The sequence below is a fragment of the Pongo abelii genome, chromosome 16 (genome assembly GCF_028885655.2).
Source record: "Pongo abelii isolate AG06213 chromosome 16, NHGRI_mPonAbe1-v2.0_pri, whole genome shotgun sequence".
Taxonomy (NCBI): Eukaryota; Metazoa; Chordata; class Mammalia; order Primates; family Hominidae; genus Pongo; species Pongo abelii.
The window spans coordinates 43254074-43274332 of record NC_072001.2 but is presented as its reverse complement, the minus strand read 5'-3'; the positions used below and the strand labels follow the sequence as shown (position 1 = coordinate 43274332).

The following is a 20259-nucleotide window of genomic DNA, read 5'->3' as shown; positions in this document are numbered from 1 at the left end:
GGGGTAGGTAAGTCGGGGCTCTGGTGCCTTGAAGGTGAGGAAATTTCTATTTGAAGGTTTCAGTTTTCTTCATGAAGAATGTATTTTTTTTTTTTTTTGGTCCACTGAGGGGTGGGGGAAGGTGAGATATTTGAGGAAGGTGGAGAAAATATAAAAGAGTCAATACAAATAATCAAAACTAGTAGCTAGAATGAATACTAGCTAGGCAGACTGAGGGTCCAGTTAAGATAGGTGGTCATGAATTCAAATCTACATCAATCTGCTCAGCTGTGTGATTTTCTTTAGCAATATTAAAGCTCTTGTTTGTTTGATGGTTGTGGATTTGGTAAAATGCTGATCTTTCCCCTATATTGAGAGAAATATGAGTAATCACAAAGAGGCCTGATAATAGTTATGAGAAATTTATCAAGGCCCTTCCAGGGTTCCTATGCATAGGGTGGCTTTGGATGGCCAGACATTTACCTAGCACACAGTGGCTTTCTTTTGTTTCTCATATTCCTGGTGACTTGAGCTACGATTTCTTCTCCTAAGCATAAATACCTGCAGACCTTAGTTACAGTCATCCCTGTGAACAAGGGTGAGGGTAGAAAGGGTGAGGAATGTCTGTCTTTCCTATCACCAGGTAAATGGGATCTTGATGCTTGGCATGGGGTCCCAAGAGCTTGCCATTACCCATGTGTATTATCAAAAAATGAGATGATGCCACCGTCAAAGAAAAGATCAGGGCCGGGTGTAGTGGCTCACACCTGTAATTCCAGCACTTTGGGAGGCCGAGGCGGGCGGATCACAAGGTCAGGAGATCGAGACCATCCTGGCTAACACAATGAAACCCCGTCTTTACTAAAAATACAAAAAATTAGTCAGGTGTGGTGGCAGGCACCTGTAGTCCCAACTACTCGGGAGGCTGGGGCAGGAGAATGGCGTGAACCTGGGAGGCAGAGCTTGCAGTGAGCCAAGATCGTGCCACTGCACTGCAGCCTGGGCGACAGAGCAAGACTCTGTCTCAAAAAAAAAAAAAAAAAAATGTCTCAAGCTGGAATATTGCCCGCATATCACGGTATGGGATATGCTATATATCAGTAAAATCTGAGATTCAGCCAATAAAATCAATCTGTCTAACACTGTCACTCTAAAAGTCCTCAAATCACCACAGCCATGGAAGGATGGTTTTCCCATGGTGACAGACTATATCAAGTTTATATATATATACATATATATATTTTTTTGAGATGGAGTCTCGCTCTGTTGCCCAGGCTGGAGTGCAGTGGCGCAATCTCGGCTCTCTGCAAGCTCCGCCTCCCGGGTTCACACCATTCTCCTGCCTCAGCCTCCTGAGTGGCTGGGACTACAGGCGCCCGCCACCACGCCTGGCTAATTTTTGTATTTTTAGTAGAGATGGGGTTTCACCGTGTTAGCCAGGATGGTCTCGATCTCCTGACCTCGTGATCTGCCCGCCTCGGCCTCCCAAAGTGCTGGGATTACAGGCGTGAGCCACCGCACCCGGCCTGTTTTTTTTTTTTTTTTGAGACAGTGTCTTGCTCTGTCATCCAGGCTGGAGTGCAGTGGCACAATCTCGGCTCACTTCAACCTCTGCATCCCAGGTTCAAATGATTTTCCTGCCTCAGCCTCCTGGGTAGCTAGGACTACAGGCATCCCCCACCACGCCCAACTAATTTTTGTATTTTTAGTAGAGGCGGGGTTTCACCATGTTGGCCAGGCTGGTCTCAAACTCCTAACCTCTAGTGATCCGCCTGCCTCAGCCTCCCAAAGTGCTGGGATTACAGGCATGAACCATCACGTCCGGCCTCAAGTTATATTTTAATAGCACACAGGATACATACTTGTCCTCAGAATGTGAGTTCAAGGATCAGTGGCACAAATAGGGGAAATGACCTCAAGTTCCAAATGTTAATGTAATTCTATTAGAGTGTCTGAGTGGGGAGAAATCATTTCTTGAATTTTGCAGGGCAAGCATGAGTGCTTTGACTCATTTTCGTATGCCTCACAGCATGCTTGTAAGCCATGTCTCCAGGGCCATACACTCATTGTAAGTGCCCCTAATGATAATAAAGTGAAGGATCTGCTGCAACTCAAAGGAAATTGAAAGTGCTTTAAGTTCCACATTCCAAAGTCAGGGCTAGAGAGGCAGGCTGGATTTCCTGCTGATGTGGATTGCCTGCTGTTGGTTTGGGCCATTCTAGGTATAAGGTAATGTTTTAGATTACTGCTGGGTTCTTCTGGGCCTGGCAACATAAAGAACAAATCTAATCAATGCATCAGCTGCTATGGCTCATTCACCTTCCTGAAGTGTTGTGTGGCCACAGCCTGCAAGAACATGACCTGGAAATCCCCAAGTAGGGCTCTCGGGTGTGCCCAAATCCCTCATGCCCGCCCATCCACCCCTGTGCATTCTGACATTTCAGTGGTTGTGTTCAGGCAAAGTGTCTTCTGCTCATGCTTGGGAGGAAGAATTCCCTTGACTTCCCTGTGGCTCATTGTCCCTGAAGATACCAGGGCTCTCTCAGCCTGGCGGCATGATAACAGAGGGACACCATCATCAGAGAAACCAGGGCTGATGAGCAGCTCTAGGTCAGAGAGGCCGAATGCTACCTGGACATGAAGAGAGAGGTCCCAGCAGACCCCCCGGGGACAGGTTCAAATTAGGTTCCCGCTTCCCCTTCCTGGTGTCAGGAGTTACTCATCTTGATTTACTTATCTTGCAAAGGGGCCAAGGTATCCTGCTGTACCTGCCTACTGTCTTCTGTCTCTTCCACAACTCCCATGTCTCTTTTTGGTTTCTGCTCCACTTCTCATGGGCTACTTGGTGTAGGAAGTAGGTCTCAATAATAAAAAAAGCTAAATAAAACAAAAACATCATCTGATTTGCCTCCAGCTCTGCCACAGACTATTTGGCCCTGGAACAATCCCTTCCCTTTCCTGATACTCCTCTGTAAAATAGCCTGGATCATTAGGTTTCATATTACATTCTGTGAAGCTGCCAGGAGACTGAGGGGTTCCCCAGGTACTCCGAGAGGCTGCAGTGGAAAGAGAGGCTGAGCTGACTCCACCCCCAACACCCAGCGCCCACCAGAGTAGCTGCTTTTTACCTGTTTTATATATTGTTTTTCCACACAGAGCTTCTTTGAAGAAAGAGTCCTGAGGCTACAAAATTTGAAAACTGCTGGGACAAATGATCGCCAAGGCCCCATCCAGTCTGAGATGCTTGGTCTTCTGAAGCCCAGCTCAAGTTTTTCCTCCTCCAGAAAGCCTTTCTTGTTACCCAGTCCTGGGTACTTGAGCTCCAACAATAATGATGATGGCAGGCATATGGTGCCGTCGGTGAGCCATCCGATGCCTGCGTGTGTATATAAGCTGTCTCCCCAGCTAGAAGGTGAGCTCTTTGAGGGTGGTGTTCAATTTTTCTTCCACACCTCTGTCCCCTTGTAATACCATATGCAAAGCAGGTGTTCAATAAACATGTTGATGACACCTGGTGTCATGAGCTCTTACATGGGATAAAACTTCCCCACCAGACTCTGCTTTGGGAAGGAGGAACCAGCCTTTGGTCTGCTTAACGCTCCACGGAGAGACTTGTCCTTAAAAAGCCGGAGACCCTGACCTGGGAAGCAGCTTCAGACTCATACACTTTCCAAAGGGCAGGTCTGAGTTCCTGCCTTGATTGGATTTGGCTTCACCTCTTCTGCCCCTCAGTACCTCTTCTGGTGGGGCCTCTTATACACTGTGGCTGTAGAAGAGGCACGGTCCTGAAGCCTGGGAATCAGGTCAGCCAGGACGCCCCAGGGCCAGCAGACATCTCAGCCAGATTCCAGGGGGAGGCACAGGGGAGATGGAGAGGAACTCCTGGGTTCTTTCGGAATACAGCTCTCTCAGGAAGTGGAGGCCCAAAGAGGGTGGCTGGGTTCAGTCAGAGACACCAGAGAAAGCAGATTGGAGGAGGGTGCTAGAGGTGAAAGAACAAGACAGCCATATGCCAATGTCCCCAAGGCAGGTAGCCAAGGGGAAACTGGAGGTTGTAGTGGGGAATGAAACTGCTCTGCCATTTAGTGGCTAAGTGACCCTGAGGTCAGTTCATCTTACTTAGTCTCAATGTCTTTACCTATAAACTGGGGGCAAAAGAACCTGACCAATGTCAGGCTACCCTGTAGTGAAGTAGTGAGATAGATTCCAAGGAGACTAAAATGTGCAGAGATGGAAAGGATTATTACTGTTTATTAACACAGGAGAGCACAGGCACAGGAACCTGCTTCCAAAGTGGGACTGTCCCGTAATTGAGAGACGCTCCGAGGCTGACCATCCTCCTTCTCCTGCTGCACACCCAGCAGCCATCTATGGCTGGATTTGGAGAATTTCTGCTCAAACCGGTGAGTATGAGGAGAGCAGGGCAGTTGGGGAGAGAGGTCCCAGCCCAATTCTGCTCAGAGAAGCTCCCAAAAGAGAGGGAAGTGTCCTGATGAAGAGCCCATGAAAGGAGTGAGACCCAGGAGGCTGTGGAGATTCCTGCGGGCTCCTCTGGTAAGTAAGGAACCCTGACAAGATCCCTAGGATGGGGGTCCCTTAGTCTCACTGAAGTTCTTGTAACTTGGGATGGGGGCCAGGTCAGCCTCCTCTGATACCCGAAGCTACACATCTGGCCTTCCCCACTTCTAGAGGAGGGGTCTTAGATGGTGCTGTGGGGGCAGACAAGCCCTCAGCAGGTCGCAAGCAGGTCCCCTCCAAAACCCCTCCTGCTGGAATCCTCCAGATGTGAGGAGTAGGAGCAGACAGATCAAGGCTGGGACATCTGGCAGGGTTTAACATCCACAGCTGGAGGGTGAGACCTCTCCCTGTGGATCTGGAGAAATACCTTCGGGCTCCAGCCTATTGCTGCCCTTGCCTTGTCATCCCTGACAGGGTTCCGCGCCCTGTCCGGCCTCCCCGGGTCCCCCTCAGCTACTATAGCCTGATGTGTGGGTGCTGGGCCTGCGCAGCCAAACATCTGGCAGGTCTGGCTGGCTATTGGGCAGCACCACAGGGCTGCCATCCCCTGGCCCCCCTCGGCCCTTCCAGGACAAGCTGCTCTGATGGGAAGCGGGCAATGATGGGTCATACACTGTCTCTCTCAGCGCCAGCCACAGGGTGTCCCGCTTCCCATTGAGCTGGCCTCGCTCAAGGACTGGCTGCCCAGTGTCATCCAGGTCATCTGGGGACACACCCACGGAATCTGGTACACGGGCACTGGGCTCAGAGGTGCTTAGGCAGGTCTCATCAGAGACGCTGAGCCCCTCCAGGGTGCTGGCTGAGGAACAGAAGCCATCAGGAGGATCTGCAGCCTTGGCCTTAGGGGAGTGGGCTGGGGCTTCCGGTGAGGCCGGCAGGGGCTCAGCCTCCTCCCCTTGGGAGTCCTGCCTGGCCCGGGTTTTGGGGCTGGGGCCAGCCTGCTTATAGGGGGAGGAGGTCTGCAGGGCAGGGCACTGGCTGAAGACTGCCTGGTGGTCCAGCAGCAGCTCCCTTGGGGAGGCAGGGGCTGGTGGGGGCCGGGAACAGCAGGGACCATCATGGAGCTGCAGATCCTCAGAGAGTACTGAGGGCCGGTGGGACAGCTTGCTGGTGGCTGTGCTGGTGTCAAAGCTGGGGCTCCGACGCCGCGCCAGGGGCTGTAGCTCATATTGCTCTGAGCAGGACCCGGGCATCCCTCCCACTGACCCTGGTCGTGGGCGGCCTGCCTTCTCCCCACCAGGGTCCCCAGTACCAGCATCCCATGGCAGGTGGGCACAGGGCCAGAGGATCTGCCCACAGTTCTTCTCTGGCCCAAAGAAACAGCAGAGAGATTGGAAGAAGAAGCTGGCAAAGCCACAACTGACGCATTTGACCATCATGAGGATGATGCCCAGCTTGCGATAGAGCAGCACTGTGGCGGGCAGCATGAGCACGCCTGCCGCAAATAGGGCTGCAGCCCCCACGGCTGTGGCGCAGCTGGTCTGGCGCAGAGAGAAGGCCACACGGCTCAGGCGGTCAGGGTGTGGGCACAGGTGATAGGAGATGCAGTAGTTGACAGTGAAGTCCACTGAGAGGCCCACTGAGGCAGAGAGAAACAGGGCCTCGGCAGTGTTGAGCTGCCACTCGAGGAGAACCAGGAGTCCTACAGTGAGCAGCACGGTGCCTGCCACAGCTGCCACGGAGAACAGGCTGAGGGGAACATTCCAGGTGCCCAGGAGCAGTGTGGCAAAGGCAAGCGCCAAAGCCAGGCCCAGCACCACAGCAGGCTCAGTGCTCAGGCTGTGCTGCAGGCTATACAGCTCTAGACGGCTAGTGAACCAACCCCGGCGGAGGCCTGGAGGTGCCATGCCCAGCTCCGCTGCCAGCCAGTGGCTGACTTCATTGTAGAAGAGTTGGGTCTGGTTGTAGTCCGGACTATTCCGGAAGTTGGTCTGGAATTGCAGGACCAGGGCGGCCAGGCTGCCATGGGCATCAAAGCGGAGTCCCAGGTCCTGGGTGCCATCGGGGCCTTGCTCCAGAGCCATCATTTTCAGGCAGTGCAGGAAAAACTGGGGGGCCCAGGGGAAGTCCGAGTGGCCGCAGCAGAGGTCAGGCCCCAGGCGGCCGCAGCCGGGGCTCTCCATCCAGCGCTGGAGGGTCTCCACGAAACACAGCGTGGGCCAGCCTTCCTGCAGGGTGTCGAAGAAGCTCTGATTCCGGGCCCGGTGGCAGAGAGCCAGCAGCCAGCGCTGGGCCTCAGGGCCGCTGGCCGAGAAGGCAGGGTCCCTCACCAGGCTGCTGTTGCTACGAGGGTCCAGAGGGTCGCCAGTGTCCACAGGCAGGACGCCCCACACCAAAACCACGGGCATGTGGCCGCCCTCGCCCTGCGGCAGCTGCTCGAACAGGAACAGCTGGCGATACTCCGCGTCGAAGCGCTCGAAGGGGTGGCTGGGCCGGAAGACCTGGCCGCCCGGCGGCGGCAGCGTGGGCAGCTGCAGGCGGGGGCTGACTCCGGCGATGTAGGCGCCCCCTGCCGCCAGTGCTGCGAACCAGCAGATCCAGATGTAGCGGAACTTGATGACGCCGCAGGGCAGCAGGCGCTGGAAGAGCAGACGCGAGGTGCCGGCCGCCGCTCTCCGCAGGCCGCGGAGCCGCCGGTGCAGCGCCAGCAGTAGCCGCCGGGGCGCGCTGCCCTCCCACCGGCCCCGCGCCCGGCGCGCACAGCCGCGCGCCAGGTAGCGCTCGTGGAGCACGGCGGAGGCGGGCAGCCAGACCAGCGTGAGCGCCAGGTGCACCAGCACAGCCGTGCCCATGAACAGGGCGAGGCAGCGAACGGCCGGCAGGCGGCTCAGGTAGCTGGCGTAGAAGGCCGCGCTCGTGGTGAGGCCGGAGACCAGCAGCAGGTAGCCGAAGTGGTGCATGGTGCGGCCCACGCGCTGCGCCAGCCCCCCCGAAGGCAGCTGGCTCTTGCTGAGGCGCCACAGGTCGAAGAAGATGAGCGTGTGGTTGGCGGAGACGCTGCTCAGCAGGAGGAGGGCTGCCAGATTGACGAAGGGGAAGTAGGCCATGCGGAAGGCCACCTGGTAAAGGAAGAAGGCCACCAGCAGTGAGCCCAGCACCCCCAGCAGCACCATGAGCGTGAGGAAGAGTGAGCGCAGGTACAGGGCGATGCCGAAGAAGATGGCAACCAGAGCCAGCAAGGGGTACACCGTGTCCTGGACCAGGAAGTGCCTCAGCAGCTCCTGTTTGAGGCCCAGGTCCATGCCAGTGACAGAGGTGTAGTTGTCAGCGAGCCCCCAGGGGGTGGCCAGCCGGTCCAGGTAGATGTCCATGAGGGAAGCACCCTTTGGGGTGGGCAGGAAGAGCAAGCTGTACTTGAGGGAGGGCACCTGGTAGTCAGTGGTCTGGGGACTCAGAAAGTCCCTGTCAAGCAGAAAGTGCAGGAGTTGGTAGATGGCACTACTCTGGGAGCACTTGGTGGGAACCTGGGCACAGCGTGGGGACTTGTTCTGCCCGGGTCCCAGACAAGAGGGCACCAGGGTACCACTGTGGTAGTAGAGGGCACAGGTCCGAAGCAGGGCCAGTGTGCGGGCTGCGTCAGCTTGGGTAGTGTCCAGGCAGGAGGAGCGGTTGGAGAGCACAGCCAGATAGTTGCCCAGGGACCAGCTGGGGCAGCACTGGTTGGCTGCTGTCCGCAGGCACAGAGCCCCGAAGCTGGTATGGGAGCGGATCTGTAGGGCACACGAAGGAGGAGAGAGCTCAGGGGCAGCCCAAGGGCCCAGGTTTTCCCAGTCCTATACAAGGCTCTCTCACCTCCTTTCACACTACAGGGCAGGCGCAGAGAGGGATCTTGACAGCCTGGTGAGACCGGCTTGTCTCCCAGCTGCCTTTGGCTCCTGGCCCAGGTGCCAGCAGCTACTTCTTGACTTCATCAAAGAGGAGCCTCAGGGATGCCGCCCGAGGCTTTAGCCTGAGAGGCCCTGCTCTAAGGGCCCCTGTAGGTCACACACTCCAACTCCGCGTAAAAGTGGAGGTAGCAGCCACAGATAGAACAGGGCCAAGGGTCCAAGGAGCTGAAGCAAGCAATAGGAAGAGTGGAGGCCAAAACATTCCAGGTTCAGGGTCACTGCCAAACCCCAGCTCCCGTCTGTCCACTGCACCGCTTAAACCCTCTTAGGGCCAGGGCTGTTTCTTTTTCAAATTTCATGCCTCCTTTTTTCTCCTTTCCTGTTGTTGACATCACAACAGCTGATGTAGTACAGAGAGCACTGGCCTGGGAGTCAGAGGCCCTTGCTCTGCCACTAACTGGCTGCGTAACCTTGGGCCTGAGATCATGGTGACAACACAGTAATACTTATTGAGAGATTACTATTGCCAGTGATTATGCTGTATTTTTTCAAATTCTATCTCATTTAACTGTCACAACATCCCTGTGAGGAAAGTACGTTTATCATCCCCATTTAACGCTTATGGAGCCTGAGGGACTGAGACATTAAGAAACATGCCTGAAGTCACACAGCAAGACAGCCTTAGAGCTGGCCTTGAATTCAGACATCTGACTCTGTAACACATGTTCTTAACCAGTCTTTTGGTACTTAGGATATCCTCGTGTGAAGTGGGGGGCTGGGCTACTGCGTGGTTTTCACACCATTTTTAGCAGCAAACCTTTCTTCAGATGTTATTGTGTATGATTCTCCAGTTAGCATAATTGGATTGGCACTGCTCAGGTTGATGGGGGCTGAGGCCTTGAAGCCCACAGTCTCAGCTCCCTGGGCCAGGGCCTCCTCACCCGCTCTGGAAGGCCCTTTCAGGACCTTTTGGAAACCCGCAGTCCCTGCATGGGCTCGCTTCCAGCACTTCTATCTTGGCTCTTCTAAAAACAGCCGACTCTTCTTTTCCCACCCCAACCTGGAGCCTCTCAGCAGGGTTGGAATAATTTTCTAAGCAGGGAATGCTCTTCCCCAGTCCACCCCCTGGCAGTCCTGGCTCAGCTGTATTTCCTTGGGATCAGTTCCCTCATGTCCTTAGTTCCCCCCAAACCCCTGGCACCTCCCCCACCAGCTCACCTGGTCCTGTTCCATGCGACACATGGAATGGATGGCATGCAGGTTCCATAGGCTGCCCGAGGAGGTGGACATGAACACCAGCTTTGCATAGCTCTTCTCTGCAACATACCCCCGCAACCCAAAGCTCAGTCCTTTGGCCCCAGGTCCTGCGTCCTCCAAAGGGAAGATGCTTACCCAGGGCCACATGAGGTTCAGATTCTCAGGCATCTCGAGCCTGTGCATGGACTGCCTGATCCTGTCCCTGTGCCTCACCCCCAACCCAGCTTGACCCTATCTGGCTGGAGCATCTGAGAACTCCCTTATCCTAGCTGTAACCCGGCTTCCTTGGCTTGACTGTGGCCAGCTGGCCACCTTCCCTTTCTGTCTGCCCAGATTTGTTCTCGGCCTGCCTGTCCTACTAGGTGGGGTGGGGACCACTATTAAAACCAGGAACTGGCCAGGCTGCAGCTTACCAGGGGGGCCACAGAAGAAGTTCTCTTGCCTTCTGTCCTCCAGGGGCTCCACCATTCTCCGAGACCGGACAACGCTCTCCTGGACACTGCCTCTGGGTGCAGGCCTCAGAGTGTTGTGGGAGCTCGAGCTGAAGTGGACAGAATATCTATGCCAGGCACCATTAGGGTTGGAAGACTCAGAGGAGGCCAGAGACCACTCCCCAGGGAGCCCTGGCAAGCCCCTCTGACCTGCCTTGGGGTGGGTCACCCAATGTCCCCTTCCTGGAGATCTCATTCTTCCCTCTGCCACCCACAGTGAAAAGATGAGAGCCTGTTACCTGTTCAGCTCAAGGTCTGGGGAAAGGAAAAGCAGCTTCCTGGGGCCTGTGAGGGCTTGTAGTGCTCTCCAGACCACTAACTTGCTCCCAATGTCTGTGTCCCGTGGCTCAAAGCCCTGCAGGGAGGAGAGTGGAGAAGAACAAGTGGGCAGGGTAGGAGTTCTCCATCTCGGTGCTTCTCAGCTCTGCCCCTTTGACTCCTCAGAGCAGGGAAGGCCAGCCCGCCTGCCTGAATTGTAGATGTGAATCTGAACTTTATACCATCTCCCCAACTCTCTCTGGAGGTCAAGAGCCTACCATGGCTACCCTATCCCCAGGCCACCATGGCTATCCTACCTCCAACTTTCTGCCCCAGGCTGGGTCAAGGTGGCCAGGCCTGGGGACCCTGTCCCACCCCTTGGTTCCTCACCAGCAAAGGCTTGGAGAAGTCAGGCAGCCGGGCCCCCAACAGTCCAGCCAGGGTGCAGAGGAAGATGACAGCCAGACACAGCATCAGCACGGCCACTGGCCACTCAGCAATCAGCTGGGAATAGCTGGGAAAGAGGGAGGAGTCCACATGAGTTGGGTGTGGCAGCAACGGGTGCTGAGCTCAGGCTCCACCCAGAAGGGGTGCTAGGTAGAGCAGAGAGCACGTGGAACAGGGCTAAACTGGGCACCAGCCTGGTCACCCCTAGAGGTCCAGGGAAGGCCCAGGCCTACCTCTTTGGCATCTGGAAGGCTCGTTCCTGCCTGTGGAAGAGAAGAAAAGATGCTTGCTTGCCAGAGTCCTCTTACAGGGCATGTGTTGGGGGTGGAGGTGGGGTGGGAGTGGGTAGGTGAGGGATAACCGATGGTATTAACCCTTTTAGTGCTTTGTCACTCCCAAGTTCCAACCCTTACTTCCTGTTGCATCCGGTTGCCTCCTAAGAAAGGAGTCTAGAGCCCCGGCAGTCTGCCCCACTCTTAAGCCCCACCGCATTTTCCAGTGGCAGCTGGCAGGCTGCTGGACCCCTCCTTACCTGACACTGACCACATGGTGCTGCACAGTGGGTGGCTTCCAGGTCCCATCACGCTGTGAGGGGGCTGGAGAAGGGCTGAGGCTGGAGCCATGGGAGCAGAGAGCTGCCCGATCCCCAAGTCCTGGCAGGGAACTGCCCCCCGGGTATTCCTGCAGTGCCTGGGGATAGGTGAAGTGGGCAGGGGCCAAGGGGCTGGATGGACCCACAGGCTGGAGGGTGGAAGTTGTTGGTGGGGGTCCTGAAGAGCTGGAAGGGTCCTCCAGGGGGCAGCTGTGGAGGGAGCAGCTTCTCTCTGGGCTTGCCTCAGGGGCCACAGCCTTGGTCTGGGTGCTAGGAAGAGAGGAGACAGGGGAGATTGGGGTGGGGGATGGTGGTGGGCCACCCCATGCCCCAGCATTATTCAGTTCAGTAAGACAAGACAAGGGGACAGGGACTCAGGGTTGATTAGTAGTGCTGGGGGAGAAGTGAGAGGTGAGGAGGCCAGGGGCTCGAAGTCTGCGCCCTCAGCATACCTCATGGAGACCATTCTCTCATTCACTCATTTTCCACACTCTCAAAAAACAATTGGCAGGCTGCTACATGCTAGGCCCTGTGCTAGACACTGAATGTGCTTTCACATATATGATTTTTTTTTTTTTTTTTTTTTTTTTTTGTGACGGAGTCTCGCTTTGTCACCCAGGCTGGAGTGCAGTGGCGCTATCTCAGTTCACTGCAAGCTCCGCCTCCTGAATTCAAGCCATTCTCCTGCCTCAGCCTCCTGAGTAGCTGGGATTACAGGCACCTGCCACCATGACTGGCTAATTTTTTTTGTATTTTCAGTAGAGACGGGGTTTCATCGTGTTAGCCAGGATGGTCTCGATCTCCTCACCTCGTGATCCGCCCGCCTCGGCCTCCCAAAGTGCTGGCATTACAGGCATGAGCCACCGCGCCCGGCCGATCTTACTCACTCCTTACAAAAACCTCACAGAGGAGGTATTTTCTTCAACTGATAGATTTGAAAACAGGTTCAGTGACAGATGAGAGCTGGTGCTCGAACCCAGTTCTTCCGACTTGCAGTCCTGTGCTCTTTCTGCTGCAGTCGTCTGCTCTTTCTCTTGCCAGACAGATTATTGAGCACGTGCTGCACTCCTATTCCCATCTTAGAGCCTTGGAACTTTCTCTTCCCTCTGCCTGGGTTGCTCTCTCCCCCTGATAATTGCATGGCCCTCTTTTTTATTCTGGTCTTGTTTCAACTAGTACTTCCTCAGAGAAGCCTTTCCTGACTACTCTCTCTAAAATAGTCACCCACCAGCTCTCAATCTCCCTATCTTGCTTTATATTTTTTTCATAGCACTTGTTGCAATTGAATATTATATTATAGAGTCATTACATTTATTGCCTGTCTTTCATGTGGAATGTGAGTGCTGGGAGAACAGGGGCCTGTTGCATTTGTTCATCTCCATATCGCCAGTGCCTTGGTAGTGCCTTGCACACAGAAGGCGTCCTGGAAATGTTTGTTGAATGAGTGCTAGGCTGGCTGCTAATAGTGGTGCTAGGATGAAGAAGACCCGGTCCTTGCCTTCTAGGCACTCACAATAGTTGGGAGGTATTAACAGACCAACATGTTGAATGCTGTGAGTGGGGAAGTCACAGAGGGCTAAGGGAGCTCAGAGAGGGCCCAACTTTGACAGGGGGTGGGGTGGTCAGGGAAAGTTTGTGGAAGCAACTGCTATCCTTCCACCTACCCTGTCATGGGCCATGCACGGAGCAGAAGATTTGCTTTGTAAGGATGTGCACAGTTGGGAGAGGGAGTTGGGACACCCCCTCACCCCAAGGAACTTGTCAGAAAAGAGTTAGCAATAGAGTCTTCTCCCAAAATTACTCATAAGGGCAATACTCTGTGCATGTGTGCAGCCCCACTCCTTGGGTATAGGGAGAGGTGGAGTCTCAACCCCAGTGGCAGGATTGCAGACCCAGATTAGGAAAAGATGGCTACAGAACAGAGTGCCCAGGGCCATGGGGGGTTCCCAGAGGGGTTCTGGACTGGTCAGCCTTGCAGAGCCCTGTCTTCTTCTCCCCTGCCTCTGCCTGGCTCACCCAGCCTGCTCACCAGAGTTTGTGTAGCTCCCAAGGAGAGCCAGATCTATGCGGAGCCAACCCTGGCTTCCAGTCCTGGCTGCTGCACTGCTGAAGGGGCTGTGAGCTGCAGTCCCAGCCTCAGTGACAGATGGGCATTGCCCACAGAGGCTGAGTTCAGCCCAGAGACTGAGGAGAGGAACTAGGAAGGAAAAACATGCTCTTTCTTTCTTTCCCAGAAGGATGGCAGGCTGGCCCAGCAGTCCAGGAGAGAATGACCCTCATGCTGAGGGTGAAATGGGGGAGCAGTGGAGGTGGGCTCCTGACTCGAACACCCTTTGGCTCTGGGGCCTTGGGAAAGACACACAATTCTTGGAGAATTGGCATCCTTGTCTATTGAAGATATGAGATAATGCCCACCTCTTGGGTTTGGTGTGGGAATTAACTGATGTAACATACGTGAGGTTCCTGGCACAGGGTCTGTCATGAGGAAGACATGTTTGCTTTCCTGCCCCTTCCCACGGTCAGTGAGGCAGGGAGCATATACTTTTAGAAGTGTGTTTGTATTTACAATTTTTCCTCTTTTGGCACCTCAGATAATGTGTCTCCATTTTAGAACTTCTCACACCTTGAGAATCTCACTACCTATATAAATACTTCCCTTTTTGTTATCCAAAAGCTGCATTAAAATTTGATCTCATGATTTTAATCACTGATACTTATTTTTTACAAACTCAACATTTAGGAAAATAGGAATTTGACCAAAGTTGTTCTAAAGCAAGACCTCAGATGACTCCATAAAGTTAATAACGTAAGCAGCCAGTTTCCTGGCAGATAAAAGACTCTGTAGGCCAATCCCTGTGGGCCAGTGAGAAGGTGGATAAATGGCCTAGGTTGTGTGTGTAAGTGTGGACATAGACTTCTTTAAGATGTTAAATTCTGCAGGTTTTTCTTAAGCACTGCCCTGTGCTTTAGCATTGTCCTTTCTCCTAGAGGCCTGAAGATGACCCATCAGCCTTGGTCTCCCTCTTCAGAGCAGAGCTTGCCTTCTAGAGGTCAGGAGAGTGGGGCAGCCTGGGTGAAGGTGGGGGGCCTGTTCCAGCTGCCCATGGCCTTAGATAACTGATCACTGGGCTTGTCTTAGGAGCCAGGGCCCCATTTGGAGTGTCGGTTTCTTTTGCATTAGGGGAAGCCAGCATTCCAGAGGATACTGGAGAAGAGTGGGTGCACTCTTGGTTACCCAGTTTGCTAAAACCTCCCAAGTCCACCCTTTTCCTTAGCTGGCTCTTGTTCAAGGGGGATCTTAGCCTCCACCACTGGTTTGCTTCTGCTGGAGTCTCCCTGGCCCCAGCTCCTTGCCTTTAACTCCTACTATTCCTCTTCAGGGACCTAGGATCAGCTGCCCCCAATCTCACCCTTCCTGACTGTGCCCACCATTATCAATGTGGCAGAATTTGAAACCTTCCATATTCTGACTGCTGTACAGCCAGGCCTTTTCTTCAAACCTCCCATGAGAAAAACCGACCTCCACTCTTCTCAGAATAAAAGCTTTCTCTTGTCACCTCCTGCTGCCCTCTGCTCTCAGGAGGCTCAGTAAAATAGAGTTAAGCACCCCAGGACTACACAGGGGTTTTTTATTCTCACTCCCTCAGTTCCATGGCCCTCACTGGGATGAGTAACTTCCAGGGTTGCCTGCCTGGGCCTGCAGGCCTGTACGCCAAGTGAGTAGGGCAGGCAGGGGGATGGAAAGTGGGGATGCAGGCCTCACTTAAGAGGCCAGCATCCCAGCAATCAGGGCCTGGCTGACAGGCTCCCAGACACAGAGACCAAACCTGGAAGCCCCATAAGGGGCAAATGTGTATTGCATTAACTATGCCCCCAAGCCCACAGATACACAGCCACGTGAACATCAATGTGATCCCACAGAGTGGCTAGGACAGATGGGGGAGCAGCTCATATCACTAGGAAAATAAAAAGGTAATTTTAAAAACACAAAGTGTGAACTATTTCAAATTCCTCTCTAGCCAGTGTGTGTGTACATGCGCATGTTGTGTGTGTGAGTTATTCACTGTGTATCTATCCCCAGAGTGCTACTCAGCTCAGCAGGAGCATTTTTGTGTTTCTTGAATCACATAAGCAAGTCCCTATGCCCGATTAGTGTCCATGGTCTCTGGAGAAGTCCAGAGAGGGGCCAGAGGCCCCAGGGAGTTTCTGGAAGAGAGCAAGTGAATCCTGTGCCCAGGGGAAATGAGACTGGACACGGCTGATCCTTGGCAAGATATCTGAGACAGCAAATGACTCTCCTGCCCCTTCTAGGGATGCTTCTGGCCCCAGGCCCTCGCTCTGTCCTGTCACTGCTCCATCCCTGGTCTCTTTGATCAGGCCATAGTCCCAGGCAGGTCCCTGGTCTGGTGAATACACCCATCCTGTGTCTCACCTTCTTGAAGGCTTTGTGACTTTCAGACTGAAGAGTGGCTAAATCTATCCAGGCTAATGTGTTAACAATAAAGGGAAGAAAACATTTCTCTCTACTTGTGGGGCTTTCTCTCCCTCTGGGGTACAGAATGTACATTTTAACTGGGGTAGTCTGGAGACGATGTGTCCACTTCTGCTATTGCTATCAAGGAATGCCTTTTATTTCAGTCAGGCAGGAAAGAGGCAGTGTCATGTCAGAGGAGGGATTCTGGGGGCGGCAGAGCCAGGCAGGGCATAGAAATTGCGCCATATTGCTACCTAGCTGGGCTGTTCCCTCACACATATGGTGGTGGAAGGGAGAAGAGAGGTACTGAGATCTGGGCCCTCAGCAGGAATGTGTCCCTCCTGTCCCACCAGTCTGGGGCTCCTTCAGGGGTGGTACAGGCCAGCAGCCTGAGAACCAAATCCTTCCCATCTTAGCGGCTCCAGCCAGTGTGGCTGCCACATGCAGGGACTGGAACCCACACGTGCACAGCTGGGGGCCATGCAGGGCAGGCAAGCGACTGATGGTGACAAAGACAGTCCCTGACGTGCCTGCCGAATGTCTGCCTTCCCCAGGACACCCGCCTTGGCGAGCCTCCCATCCACGATTCACGCACACCTTCATGCACACTGGCACGCTGAAACCCGGACTGAGGTTACTGCGGGCTTGGGGCTTCCGGAGAAGACGCAGGGGCAGGGCCTAGAAGGAGGGGCCGGAGGAGCCAGGGAGTCCTGGCCTTAGAGGAGGGGTAGGAGCCGTGGGTGGGGCAGGTTCCCTAAGCGGGGAGGGCGATGGGGGCTGACACTAGGGGGTGTCAGGGAGCGAGGAAATTGACCCGGCAGGATGAGGGCGTGGCGAGCGGGGCCTGGAGCTTGGCGATCCCGGGAAGGGGCTCCGGGAGGGTCTGGGGAATGAATGGGGGAACATATGGCGGCTACTGGGGATACCTGGGGCGGGGAGGGTCTGGGAGGGTCTGTGATTCGGCTCTGCGGAGCGGTCCGCCCTACCTGTCCGGGGAGCCGCCGTCTGGGGCCAAGGGCTCCCCCTCGGGCCGTTGCTCCCCTTCTGGACCCGGGCCGGGAGCCGGACCGCTGCCGCCGCCGCCGCTGCTGCTGCTGTCACCGTCCATGCCCGTGGGCGGCACCGCTGTCCGGGCGCTGGTGCTGAAGCCGCGGCGGCGGCGGCGGCGGCGGCGGCGGCGGGAGGCTCGTGCGCATGCGTCGGCTCTGAGCGGGCCGGTCGCTGGGCGGGGCGAGGAGAAGCCCAGCCAATGGGGGCGGCGCCGCGGCCGGAGCGGAGCGCCCTGTCTCTAAGATCGCTGGGCTGCGGGTGTGAGCGCCCCTCTGCTCCCGCCAGGCCTGAGAGCCGCTGTTGGAATCCGGCCGTGCAACCCTTCCTAGCGGCCTCGGCCTTCCCGTAAGGAACCAGGGAGCGCGACACATGCAGAGATCCTCACAAATCGAAACGCAGACCCTTCCAGCCGGATAGAGGGCGAGCTCCACGCCCGCACTTCACCACGCTGGACGCCCCGGGTCGAGAGGCGGGCGGCTTCAGGCCTGCGAGGTTCCCGGCTCGCTCAGCCTTCCCCTCCCCTCCCCAGTGGGGCGAGGCATCAGGTTGGGTCTTTCTTCCCATCCTTCTGGACTTCGACTTGGACCTGGGTGTGCACCCCTTAGATGTGGAGCCCTGACTCCGTTATTCAAGTGCGCAGTCTGGTGAAGGAGGTGGGGGAAGAAGAGAGGCACTCAGATCATCCCCAGCTCCTTCTCTTTCTTTTTTAAGATTTAAAAGGTTTATAAAGCACACAAATCACAGTAAGCTAAGGTTAATTTTTGATTCAGGGGGTACATATGCAGGTTTGTTATAAGGGTATATTGAGTGATCCCAGATCCTTTTTTATAGTCACCGCTACCCTCCCCCCTCACCTCAGCCTGGGAGGTGCCCAATAGCCACTGACTCCAGGGCACTGGGAGGTGCCCAATAGCCACTGACTCCAGTGCCACCTCCCCCACCAGGGAGTAGCTGTGAGTAGAGCACATTTGGGTATGATGGACTGTGGACAGGCCTGGCTAAGGGGTCTAGAACTAGAATAGATATTGGCAGTGTGAGAAGCCTGGGGGGCTGGGAGTGGAGAGGATCCCGGATGTGGGATTTGACTAGGCAGAAAGGGTTTTACAGCAAGCAGGCTGTTCAGGGCCTGGTTACTTGTGCAGAGAAAGGCCTTGGTTGAAGACATGGGGCTGAGGAGAGAGTCAGGAACACTTGGACTATAGGTATCCCTAAAATGTGTGCCAATGCCAGTCTGTGTAAGACACAGGTCATAAGGAATGGGGCGGAAGAATCTAGAGGTGTAGAAGTGTGGGGTCTGCCCTGAATAGCTTATAGTTTGGTTGGAGAGATAAAGGGCCAGCCCATAAATTGCTGCCAATAGGCAAGATATGGTGAGGCCCATGAGGTGGTTGATACCATCTCTTCTCTGCAGCTTGCTGCAGAGAAGGGGACAGTATGCAAAGAGGAAGGACCTCTTTCTTCCTAATAGGCCTTAGGGAAGGCTTCTTGGAGATGGTGAGGCTTCAGCAGGAAGGTGTCCCTCCTGTCCCACCAGTCTGGGGCTCCTTCAGGGGTGGTACAGGCCAGAGGCCTGAGCACCAAATCCTTCCCATCTTAGCGGCTCCAGCCAGTGTGGCTGCCACGTGCAGGGACTGGAACCCACACGTGCATAGCTGGGGGCCATGCAGTGCAGGCAAGCAACTGACTGGCTTGGAAGAAAGGCTAGGCTTTGAAATGTGGAGGTAGGAGAGAGGGAAGGCATTCCTGACCTGGGGTGGGGGCATTCTTCCTTACCTGTGCAAACAAAGGTAAGGGGGCTGGAAAGTTCAGTGTACTTTAAGGGAATGGTGAGAAACCATCTGGATTGGAGGGAGGCTTCTGGTCTGTAGAGTGAGGCATGCAAGCTGCAACCTTGGAAGGCCCACCAGATCTGGATGTGCAGGATGGCATAGAGGTAATGAGGCCACACTTGAGGTCCCTCGATGGGAGGGGACAGCAGTGAAAAGGAAAGGAGAGGTGACCTTACACAGCCATTTATAGTGAGCACCATGGCGTTAAGCTTCTGAGAATGCCAGGATGGTTGCCCCATCTTCACAACTAGGGAGCTTGGAAACAACTGGGTCCTCTGACAGCCAGGATGGATACGAAGGAAGACAGGCTCTTTAAAGAATAGAATGTGGCCTCTAGGAGGCTGTTTATTAGGAAGAGAAGATTGTGGTTTAGGCCTCATTCCAGGTCAGCTGGGCAATTCTCTCAGGCTTGCCATCTTGTGTCCTGTTTTCTTCTACTTCCTCAGTGATGTGGACCAGGGGGTGGGTGCCCTGGGCCATGGCCAGGGGGAGGCCCACAGGGCCCTGGACCATGGCCGGGGGGTGGCCCGCAGGGCCCTGGACCATGGCCGGGGGGTGGCCCGCAGGGCCCTGGACCATGGCCGGGGGGTGGCCCGCAGGGCCCTGGGCCATGGCCGGGGGGTGGCCCGCAGGGCCCTGGGCCATGGCCGGGGGGTGGCCCGCAGTGACCTGGAGGATGGCCATGCCCCCCACCGTGGCGGTGCCCCTGTGGAAAGTCAAATGAACAATGTCAGAGTCAGAGGTCAGGGCTAAGCTTACCTGAGATCAGCTCTCCCTCACTCCACTTCCCTGGAGGACTCAGGATTTCTAGGCAAGTAAGGAGTTGCAGTGGAGGGCTGGGGGCATGGGTAGCATGTCCCGTGCCTTTTGTCTTGGTGAGGCCAGAGCACTGAGCAGATAAAAGGCAAGCAACCTAGATTTATTGGTTTCTATTCTTTGAGCCAAGATATGACTCCCACTCCCTGGACCTCGATTTATTTTATTTGCAACTAAGAAGCAGAATTATTTCATCTCCTTTCTCTCACCCAGGAACCCTTGCAGAGTGATTAGAGGCTTTACCATGCTAGGAACTGCAGGCTCATTGTACTTAGGAGCAAGGGTGAGGCTGGAGGAGGCTACAGAAGAGCTCTTTGAAGGCCAGGGGCAGGGGGAGATAGGAGGCTGGGTCAGGGGAGATGAAAGAGCTGAGGAGGGGAAGAAGGAAGACAGTTGAGGATGAGAAGACACGGAGGGTACGAGGTGGCAAGGTGAGGATGTATATATTCTTTTTACAGGTAGCGTGTGTGTGTGTGTGTACAGGGTGTGTGCCGTATTTATATAAAATAGCTATGTTTGTGTACATGTGCGTGGGTGGGTTCATATTCAAGCTTGCTATGTACACAGATACGTGCATGGAGTGCATGGTTCTGTGTACATGAGTATGTGTGAGCTCATACCTTTTCCTGAGCGGATGCCAGACCCAAGAAATCAGGAAGAATAGAAAGTAAAGTCAAAGCTTTTCTGCCTCAGTCAGAAGAGGCCTGGAAAAAGTGTGGTT

General features: G+C 54.8%; 1 protein-coding gene across 1 annotated transcript; it reads right to left on the bottom strand.

Annotated features, from left to right (window-relative positions):
- Positions 1–1521: 1521 nt before the first annotated feature.
- On the bottom strand, positions 1522–16965 carry DISP2 (dispatched RND transporter family member 2). Its single transcript, XM_002825302.5, has 8 exons — positions 16830–16965; positions 11310–11639; positions 11011–11040; positions 10721–10844; positions 10312–10427; positions 9995–10122; positions 9543–9640; positions 1522–8207 (listed from the first exon to the last, which is right to left on the bottom strand). Exons 1-8 carry the CDS (start codon positions 16949–16951, stop codon positions 4947–4949), a joined length of 4209 nt encoding a protein of 1402 aa, XP_002825348.3. The 5' UTR covers positions 16952–16965; the 3' UTR covers positions 1522–4946.
- Positions 16966–20259: the final 3294 nt, after the last annotated feature.